Genomic DNA, 11,273 nt, shown 5'->3' on the forward strand with positions numbered 1-11,273 from the left:
TGCTTATTTCTGCTCTTCTCACTAAAGCCCGTTTGGAAAGGTTCTAGTTAACGGGGATGAGAAACTATTACTTTAAAAAAAGAAAAATGCACATTGAGTTCTATTTATGTATCTCTACGAAGACTTAGACCAATCAGGCCTTTAACATGTAAGAAGTAAATCCGTATCTGCAAAGCTACATATATATGAAAACACGCAAGCAGACTGAATTATCAAAAAGAAAATGTTTTATTTGTATCAGTAAATACAATTAGTTTCCCTGATTATAACCCATAATGTTGTCACCTAAAATATAGGCTGGCCCGCCCAGGGCGAACAAGCCGGCACGTCTGTGTGCGAGCGCACACACCCGATCTCGGACCTCAGAGAAAGCAGAGCTGAGCTGAGCACGTTACTGTCTGTCTCAGACACTCTTACCATCGGAAGGAAACGGGGGGGAAGATGTAGGGGGCAGAGCACTTAGCGGGTAACCAGTTCAAAGCCTGTAGTGATGGAACGACCTTGGGCACCGTTCTCCGCAGCGTTAGGCAACCGGCCTAGACCGAGTCTGGAAACAGACGACCAAGCGCCCAAACAGCGGGGCCCAGGTCACTTGCCGTGCGGCTGGTCGTGGTGCATCTCCGGCGTGTACGTCAGCAGGACGATCATGACCCAGAGGTGAAGCAACGCCTAAAGAGAGAGAGAGCAGTTTACAGAGGAGCCAGCGAAGCACTCTGCACCGAAGGCCTGCTGTGCGGCGCGGAGCGCAGGAAGCGGGTCTTGCCTGTCTCCGTCTCCCCGGGGCTGTGTCTGCACCACTGCAGGTGCTCCGTCCATGTTTACCGGGTAAATAATGAAAAAACAAACGTGCTACATGCAGTGGAGCGTAATGGTTTTGATGCCTACAGAATTCCCAGCTGAGAATGATCAGTGTCCTCAGCACATTCACGGCATGCGCAGGTACACATAAACAGCCGGGCAGGTGGCTGTAACACAGGGTAGACGGCACAATCCAAATGGCAAGATATAGATGAAGTTGGTCGGAAAGGCTTTATTATTATTTTTTTTAAGTTAGGCTTCAGGCCCAATGTGGGGCTTGAACTCCCATCCCTGAGATGAAAAGTCTCATGCTCTACCAACTAAGCCAGCCCAGTGCTCCCGGTTGGAAAGCCTTTATGGGAACAGTCACAGTTGGTGTTTTGAAAAAGGGTGTAGCCGTCATCTGGTGAGGAGGGAGGAGGCGGGAAGACCTTCCTGACGGGAGTAAGTAACGCGTCAAGCTCTGGAAGCTGATTTAGGGTCTAGCACGGGAGATAGAGATGAGTTTCCACTGGCTCCCTCCCGGCGGCGCTGACATTATGTGAGGTTCCTTTACTGAGTGCCTCGCCATCCTGTCATGCGCCTCCATGTCTCCTGACGTCCCGTGCCGACAGGGGCGCACCTGCTCTCCTGTCTCCAACACCAGGAATCGACTCGCTGTGGGCCTGTTCTAATCCTTTCTGATGTTGTCAATTTTTTTCTTTTGTTCTCTCCAACCCTCACTTCTTAAAAACTTTGAGAGAGAGAGAGAGAGAGAGAGAGAGAGAGAGAGAGAGAACCAGTAGACGAGGGGCAGAGGGACACAGGGAGAACCTAAGCAGTTTCCGTCACCAGCCAGAGCCTGACCCTGAGCCTCAAGACCCTGAGATCGTGACCTGAGCCGGACACTTAACTGACTGAGCCACCAGGCGCCCGCTGCTTAAAACCTTTTTATTCAAAGGAGTAACTCTTCCCTCTAGTGGATCACAGAGAAATCTCTTCCTAAGTAAGCTTTTTTTCTTTTTCAGGAAAACTGCTTGATTATTCTTAGCCGCCCTCACTCAGAACGGGGTCACAGGACACATGAAACAGTACCCCACACTACGGTGACCACTTTGTTGCAGCCAAGAAATCTGAAAGAATAGAGATCAACCTTGAGGGCCTTTCAGAAAATAAAGCAAATCCCATGAAACTAATCAAAGAAACTTTACATCAAATGAAATCGATTGTTTTGCGTTGCATTTTTATCATTAGAAGGGCGTGGAAATGGAGGTAACCGTCGAACTTCACTACAGTTAATTTTATTGTAAAAAAAGCCTTTGGGCAACTTATATTTTAGATGTGATGAACTGTAACTCTACTTGCATACCTGAAGAAAAAAAAATCTTAATTACCAAAAATGAGTTCTATTCTCTTTCAAAACTGATTGCTAGACTTCAGGTCAAAATGATCAGCAGCGGGGCGCCTGGGTGGCTCAGTTGGTTAAATGGCCGACTTCAGCTCGGGTCATGATCTCACGGTTCGTGAATTCGAGCCCCGCGTCGGGCTCTGTGCTGACAGCTCAGAGCCTGGAGTCTACTTCTGATTCTGTGTCTCCCTCTCTCTGACTCTCCTCTGCTCATGCTCTGTGTCTCTCTCTCAAAAAAAAAAAGATCAGCAGCTGAAAAAAAAACTCATTAAAAATCAAGTGTGGCATTATTTTTTCAAATAAGTTTACTTACCATATATATAATCACAAAAACTCGTGCTATGGGATATCTTCGGAGAAAAATTCCCAGGCGGATGCTGCACAAGGGGGGGGGGCGAGAGGAGAGGGTTAACACTCAAACACGTCTTCCTGGGGTAGCAGTGAGTGAGGCTTTTCAGGATTTCTCTCATTTACACTATTTATACGGCCACCCTAACAGAAAAAACCGTTTCATAGATGTTAGATGATTACTTGGCATAACCATATAGAAACATCACAGTAAACAAATATTTTCTTTACTGATTGTGGCGTGACTGTTAAATACAGTGCAGTAGTTCCCCTTAATTCTCCGGCTACAACTACAGGAGGCCAACTTGGTCCCTCTCTGAACAATCTTTCTTCTAGAGACCAAAGGAGTTACAAAAGACAAGGCAAGTGTCCACACATGAATGGGAAAGGAGTCTGGCTGGTTAATAGCTGCAAGGCTCTAATCTGGAAGCTTCTGCACAGACACATGCTTGTAAAAGGCAAAGAACTACAGACACTCCGGCCAACACTGAACCACAGCAGCTGCGGGAGCGGCCTGAGGTTAGGCCTTCTCAGTCGGGCCTCTTCGAAACACTTTCCCCATCAAGATGGCTACACGTACAAGCACACACACCCTTCTTCTAGGCCTTTCTGCATCTTTAACTGCTATCAGCGGAACTCCTCGCATACAGTTTCTCAAAAAACTATTATGTATGTGAATAAATGAGAGGCTGAAATAAATGTGCTTTGCAGCCTGGAGATGACGCTGAAGGCATCTTTGGCCCGTGGCCTCAGCAACCTTAGCCAATCATTGCTGAGTTTTAACTCCATAGCTCTGTTCGGACACAAAGAGGTAAGAAAAGATTGCTCTACTTTGCAACAACTCATTATAATTGTGTTTAACTACAAGCATTATGAGGCAGAAGACTTTAGGGTGTTACTAAAACATGAAGTTTGTCAAAGCATACATAAAACATGTTCTTCGTAGGGTGGATGTCTCCTAGTATAAAGAAGTTATAAGTATGTAATAACGTGTATATAAATTACATATTACTTTTGGGGAATATACAAATATACGTTAAAATGAGTACTGTTCATTCATTTTTAGTAGTATCTTTTATTCTCATCACACAATAAAATAATGAAAAAAAAATTCCAACGGATGTATTTACAGGAGACGGAGGTTTTCTCAATGGAAGTTAGTGAGAGTTTTAAATAGAGAAGAGAAGTGATCAGGGTATTAATCCTCCACAGAGTACAGGCACGGGCAGAGCGCGTAAAGCAGTTTCGTGAGACGGAACCGCCACGAGAGGAGGTAGGGAAACGTCACTTTAAGCATCAGCTCTGCCCGACAGGCCTCGCCGTGACTGAGACCCCCGGGAAGCGGTACGAGAAGAGCTGAGGACCCCGCCCCCATCACTCTGGCCTTGCTCACCTGAACTGGTCAATGGAACTGGCAGCTTTCCGGACCTTCCCATACATCCCCGCCAGGTTAGTTTCTGCGTCATTGAAAAGAACGGGCACGTTTCGCAGCCGTGTGCCTGTTTAAACAAGAAAACAATGAACTAAGGTACAAACACCTAAATCAATAATGTCCCAACAAAATTATAGTTGAATATATGTTGTATTACAAATGGGTCTCAAGGCCAACCTTCTAATAAGCATGACATCCAAAGGTGAGTCCAGAAAGAAAAAACATACATTTGATTATATAAAATACTTAAACTTCTGTATCCAGAAAAATAAATATTAAAACCCCCAAGATTATTTCCCTACACAATTAGCAAAAATTAAAGTTTACAGATACCGTGTTGCTGAGAATCAACATTAACGAGCACTTTCTCCTGCGCCGGCAAGTGTGAGGCCAGACGCACCCTTTCTAGCAAGCCGACGACCCCCAGACCTGCCTCTCCGGCCCGACCACCACCTCCAGACGCATCTAACCGGCGGTTTCGTTTCCATCGGGATGCCTAACGGTCACCTCTCGCTTGGCTGCCCAGAACCAGGAGTCCGACTTCCTGCCCTCCCTGCCAACCTACTCAGCTCGTCCTCCCCACCTCGGCACGCGATCAGCATCGTTCCATCAGCTCAGGCTCACACTCCTTTCTTTCTCTCAAACCCCACCGGCAATCTGCCCACTCACCTTTAACCCCGAATCCCACGCGGGGCCTCACCGCCACCACCTCTCACACACATTCGTACGGCGGTTCCTCCCTGGTCCCCACCTCCGCTCTCTGCAGGCTCTTCTGGACACAGCAGCCAGAGGCCTCTTGCTAAAACACAGATCAGTCACCCCCTCAGGGCCCTTCAATGGCTTCCTATTTCATTCAGTTAACGTCCTTATCCAGGCCAAGACAGGCTCCTCCAAGTTACCGGAATGCCCCGTAGCCTACTCTCGCCCTCACTCCGTCTTCTCCAGCTGTACTGGCCGCCTTGCTGTTCCTGCAACCTGCCAGCACCACGCCTGCCTCAGGGCCTTAGCACCTGCTCTTCTCTGCCTGGAAACTCTTCGTGTGAAGCTCCCTCTAGTCTCCCTTACCCCCTTTGGGACTTTTAACAAAGTGCCACCTTTCCAATGAGGTCGATTTAAATTATAATCCCCCCCACACACTTGGCACCGTCTCTCCCTTCGCTGCTTGGGTTTCTTCTGCAGCACCTGTCACCACCTCACATAATGTACTGCCTATCGCCCCCCAAGTGCCCGAATGTGAGATCCACAGGGCAGAGATTTGATCTCTTTTGTCAAAAACTGTACCTCCAATGCCTAGAACAGTAGGTGGTACTGAGTAGGTGCTTAATAATTACTCGATTTTGGCAACAAAAATCAAAAGCCTTCAAATGTGTATACCTAGGACTCAGCAAACTCCATTTCTAATAGTTTATGTTAAGAAAAATAAAAGATATTTACAGAGAATAGTTTCCTCAGAACTGTTTATATTAGTGACAAAATTGGCAACAATCTAAATCCACATGAGGGATGTATAGAAAGCAATACATATACAATATAAACAATTGTATGAAAATACATAATAAAAACTGATTTATATAAAAAAAGTAAGAACCAATCAACAGATACTTCAAATATACATAAGAAAAAAGTCTGAAAGGAGATATTCCAAAATGTTATCTAAGAGTAATAGATTACTGGATGATTTAATTTTCTTTTTTGAATTATTTCTTTTGACAGTGGCCATGTTATTAAAAAACATATATATAAAACATATATAAAAAACAATGTTATTTTTTAAAAACTTAAAAAACTTTTAATAAAACCAAAGAACTGTGAGATTTGCTGAATGTCTACTTTGTGGACTTTATGAGGCTCTGAGATTAAAAACCTGATCTGATGAAGTTATACTAAAGTCTTTAACATTCTTAATTATACATTTTGGGAATCTACAGATTTATTTATTAAAATTATAGAGCATGGATATACTTACATGACTATTAGCTTTAATATTCATAATTATAGATTAGATTATTAATTTTTTAATGTTTATTAAAGAGAGAGACAGAGCACAAGTGGGGAAGGGGCAGAGAGAAAGAGGGAGACACAGAATCTGAAGCAGGCTCCAGCCTCTGAGCTGTCAGAACAGATCCTGACGTGGGGCTAGAACTCATGAACTGCAAGATGATGACCTGAGCTGAAGTCGAATGCTTAACCAACCGAGCCACCCAGGTGCCCCCGGATTAGAAGATTATTACAGTAAATCTTTCTTCAAGTCTTCATGAAAGCCCATCTCTGCCAAATTATCTGCCTTAGCATCAACATATTGTTGAACGTCCTACATATTTCAATATGATCACTGGTCTTTGAATCTCCCTTCTCCAAGTCCCAGACTAGCGAGGGATACAGTAACCAGTGCACTGTCCTGTTTGCTAAGATCATGTCAAACAGATGGCTTGTGCCTCACATCAGGAGAAAAGTGGGTGCTTTTCTGGATGAAGCTTCTTTTCTTTCTTTTTTAAAAAATTTATTTATTTTTGAGAGACAGAGAGAGTGTGTGCACGTGTGTAAGTGTGTGTGCATGCATGAGCAGGGAAGGGGCAGAGAGAAGAGAGAGAAAGAATCCCAAGCAGGTTCCATGCTGTCAGCACAGAGCCCGATGTGGGGCTCGATCCCACGAACTGTCAGATCACGCCCTCAGCTGGAACCAAGAGTGGGACGCTTACCCAACGGAGCCACCCAGGCACCCCTGAACCTTCTTTTCAAATAAAAACGGTCTTCCTGGGGGCATCTAGGGTGGCTCAGTCGGTTGAGCGGCCGACGTCAGCTCAGGTCACGATCTCACGGTTTGTGGGTCCGAGCCCGCATTGGCCCGTTGCTGATAGCTCAGAGCCTGGAGCCTGCTTCCGAATCTGTGTCTCCTTCTCTCTCGTTGCCTCTTCCCGACTCATGCTCTGTTTCTGTCTCAATAATAAATAAAACATTAAAAAAAAAAGGGCTTCCTGTAACTTTCCAAAGTCATGTCTGAATTAGCAAGGTTGGAATTGAGGCAATGAAAAGTTCTTTTGAAATTCGTTTTTGTTACCTTCGCCATTGTCAACTCCAGACATATTAATGGAAGACCCATTATTGCTACTTCCGCTGGCCGAGTTCACCTGCTGCTCGAGGCGCTCCAGCTGAAAGACCAGAGAGTTCTTCTCTGTGCTGAGACTCTCCAGCATGGTCTGCTTCTGGATGAGAGTCTCGGTTAGCTGATGGAGTCGGTTTTCTAACTCGGACTGACTGCTGTTGCTTAAAGTTTTATTGGTAAGCTGAAAGGCAAGGTGTTCATAAAATGATTGTATAAAACTAAAGTTATATAGCACAGAACCCACGGTCCCGCAGGTAAAGTGTGGCATTAATCAACTTCTCAAAACTCTTCAATCATTCTTTCGCTGTGACAGAAGAGATTCTCAAACTGGAGTAATGGGCCAGAAAATCAACTTGGTGGGTGACAGTCCACATTGTATGGGACAGAGCGCACAGCACACAGTTTGTGAGAGTTCTACTCTGTGGAACGTCTGTTTCAGGTGTGTGTCTAAGTACGTCTGAGTACTGAGAAACAACGTGTACTTTACCTCTTACCGTGGCCTCGTGGTCAGAAATATCTGAAAGCACCGATCTGGAATCCACGATCCACGACACAGAGTGAACTTCTCAACCTGGATTCAAAACCCTCCAAACTCAGCAGTTGTGGTACAGAGCAAAGAGGTTTTCACCTCTCCTCTGCAATTTCCTGGCCACGTGACTGCACAATTCGCTACACTGCCCTGTACGCGCGTGTAGGGATAAGACCACCGTTCTCGTGGGGTAGTCAGTAGAGCGGTGTCCCAGGAGGTGCTCGTTTGCATTCCCTGATGACTGATGGTTCTGAGCACCTATTTATGTGCTTAAGGGGTCACTCATTTATGAGTGGTTGTTTCTTGGCAAGGTATTAAGATGCTGATTTCTTTATCAAGTGTACAAATCAACTTTCTTTCATGAGACAAAGGTTTTCCTCTGCTCCACTTAGATGAAAATTTAAGAGATGGCCTCCTAAGGTTAATTCTTAGTTAAGAAAAATAGCACCATATCTTAGGCTTAGTAGGCACGCAATGAACATTTAATACATACAGGAATGTATATCTAAGGATTAAACCAATTGGGTTTATGCTCCTTTCTTGGCTTTGGCTTTCTGCCAGCAAGTCGCATTACCATTTGGGGCTTCACAAAGACAGGCAAGGGAGGAACAGAACACTGAAATCAGCTGTTTCCAAGTCTCTCTTTTTTTTTATTAAAAATTTTTTTCATCTTTATTTATTTATTATGAGAGAGAGAGACAGACAAAGCGGGGGAGGGGCAGAGAGAGAGAGAGAATCCTAAGCAGGTTCTGCACTGTCAGCAGGGCTCAAGCTCACAAATCGCAAGTTCACGACCTGAGCCGAAATCAAGTCAGATGCTTAACTGACTGAGCCACACAGGTGCCCCTATTTCCAACTCTTATAAAAATTAAAATATTTTAGAACATCTTAAATTATGGACCACTATGAAGTCTGAGAACTTAAAAACTAAAATTATTTGACTTTTTATGTTCAAACTAAGTCATTAGCTAACTAAAAAAGGAAGAATCAATCTTTACATAAATTATTTAAATGATCAATGAGTTCATTATTTATTAAGTCAATAAGTATGAGGGAAAAAAGGATAATCTAGTTACAGGATAAGTGAATGCATGATTCTGTCACAGTCAGTGGTAAGCACGGTAACCTGGGTGGTGGGCACATTATTTCCTATGTTTTATATTTTCAGAGTTGAAAATAGGTCTTGGTGACTTTATGAAAGACTGATCAATTGTTAATAAGATTTATCATTAGATTTTTCTTAGGGAAGAAAAACCACAATATGAAACGCAATTGGCTCAACCATCACTGAAGTCAGAAGATAGGAAATTGGGGGCAAGTCATATGTCCTCAGGTGGCTTTGGCTACAAGACACTTCTGGGAGAAGCCACAGAATGCAGCAAATGCAGACTCAAATGGCATTAGATGAATTTCTGTATCTAGTGAGAAAATAACATCTCACTACTGCCACAGCAGAATTCAGGTGAAAATATAAGAAGGTCTTTCTGTAGTCTTTAAAAAAAAATTAGCTTTGCAATGGTCTCTCTTCCCAAGTTGTGAACACTCATTCATACCTGATTCCTAAGTTTTTGAATTTCTTCTTCTCGATCCTTAATCCTGCTTTGCAATGTGTTCTTCGTTCGATACAGATCTTCTTCTATGTAGTGGAATTCCTACGAAGTGAGCCGTGAAGAAACAAGCTGTCAGTGTCCCCTGTTTCATCCCTAGGACCTAAAACAGCGCCTGACCCACAGGAGGCTCTGAGCCGACCCGCGCTCAGTCCATCCTGAAGGGACAAACGGACAGACGCGGACGGGTCCGAAGAACGGTACCCCAGCATGCTGTATGAACGACCAAGCACAAGTCTGTTAGGTGACCATCAGTCTTCATTCTTCTTGGGTAGATATGCAGGAATAGGATTGCTGGATCATGTAAAGGTTATGTCTAACTTGTAGGGGAAAAAAACCTGCCAAATTATTTGGTGAATTGTTTTCAAAATACCTGCACTCTACTGGATCCCCAGCAGTATGACAGAGTTCCTGTTCTTACACACCCTTCCCAACATCTGGGATCGTTAGTTCCGGTAAGCGTAGCTATTCTGCAGGTACGTGCTGGGGTCTCAGTGTGGGGCCTACTTGCGTTTCTCTAGTGATTAATGATGCTGAGCAGCTCTTCGCGTGCTTATTTGGAGCAGGCAATACCGTGCACCTGTTCTGCTCTATCATCGCTGAATGAGAAAGAAACACCTCCTGATTCACTGACAACGGCACGAACGTGCTGCTGGTTTGGACAATGGGTCTGGTGAGTTGGTGTCGGTCGCAGTTGAGGACAAAGCACAGGCCAGCGAAGAAAGTAATTAATTAACTAAGAACTTTCAGAGGCATATGCTTAACCTTGCAGATGAAGTAAAGGGAAGAAGCATGAAGATGTGAACGTGAGACAGGATCAAACTGCTAGACTACAGTGAAACATTTAGTGCAGCCTGCTCATATTACTGATTAAAAAAATGGTGATAAGTGAGAATAAAGAAAATGAGGCAGTAATTAGGGTAAGAGAATTCTAATTTATAAGAAGGTCTGCCTGATTTCTTTTAAGCTCTTAGGCTAGCACAAAATTTAAGGTCAAAATTAAATTAATAAGAAGCATTGTAGGACTATTTAACCCCAAGATTAAGCACTTACACCTAGAACATCTCATGACTAAATAAACAGCCCAGAGTACATTCAGCTGCACTCGCCTCTACTTAATTCTATCATTTAAAAAAGGGCGCTGGCAGGGGATGCGGTAAAAACATCTGCCGTAATAAAATGAAAATTATCTAACCATCAAGAACATCAAATTTTTGCCTTTCGATATATAATAACAGCTCCCTGAATAAATTAAAATGCAATTTCTGAAAAGGATGGCCAATTTTATAACTAAATTATCTACGACGACTATGAGGGATCTGCAGGCTTATACTCAATGAGTGGTTTTTCTTCCTCCTACTCAGGAAACAGCCCGAAGTGGCATGATCATAATAAAAACAAACATTTCTCTGAGAATAGAACAAGTTTCGGAAATGATAAATCCTAATAAGAAAGGTCTAAGAATATAAATACACAAAGCTGGAAATGTTGGAAGTGATGCACCCATAATTGTAAGGATAGTTTTCTGTAAAGAGAATACAGATTTTATTATGAGGATAAAATTAAGATAATGCATACTATGTGCCTATAACAATGTCATTATTCAGTAAATTACAGGTGTTATTAACATTAGATACAGCATCTTCTGAAAATGTGGTTGTAGGCATGTTTAGTTGTTTTATAAGGAAACTATTACATAAGTCTAGTAAAGTAAAATAATTTGGCTTGGGGAGTGAACTGCTAAGTAAACAAAGAAATACAACTATAAATGTGACTTGTAAGAACACTGCATAAATACTTCTTCTCAAACAGAAAGAGCAGTCTAATATGGCAATAATGCTGTATTTGTATTTCTAGTAAATAATACTACTGTTGTTCCTAGAAAGTACAAATGTAATAAAACATGAAAATCAACTGATGTTTTTAAGCTTTCTACACGTACACACTGACGAGGAGAGGTACTGACACACAGACGAGGCCCGGGTCCTGGGTTCTAGGCTATTCTCTAGCCAGCTGTGTGATAAGAGACAAGCCCCAGGACTGTTTCGTGGTTCTGTCATTCATCTGTC

At 43.3% G+C, this 11,273-nt stretch overlaps 1 protein-coding gene across 2 annotated transcripts in view; it reads right to left on the minus strand.

The window, feature by feature from the left end:
• Nucleotides 1-209: 209 nt before the first annotated feature.
• Nucleotides 210-11,273, minus strand: part of GOLGA5 (golgin A5) — a 33,668-nt gene continuing 22,604 nt past the window's right edge. The window contains exons 9-13 of one of the 2 annotated variants that reach the window (XM_029951489.1): nt 9,151-9,249; nt 7,024-7,249; nt 3,927-4,032; nt 2,499-2,562; nt 210-669 (exon numbers count right to left, since the gene is read on the minus strand). In XM_029951489.1, coding sequence (XP_029807349.1) covers nt 589-669; nt 2,499-2,562; nt 3,927-4,032; nt 7,024-7,249; nt 9,151-9,249 — 576 coding nt within the window. In that variant the 3' untranslated portion in view covers nt 210-588. The other variant, XM_029951490.1, reaches the window with a different exon arrangement.

The sequence above is a fragment of the Suricata suricatta genome, chromosome 9, assembly GCF_006229205.1.
Source record: "Suricata suricatta isolate VVHF042 chromosome 9, meerkat_22Aug2017_6uvM2_HiC, whole genome shotgun sequence".
NCBI classification, from domain to species: Eukaryota; Metazoa; Chordata; class Mammalia; order Carnivora; family Herpestidae; genus Suricata; species Suricata suricatta.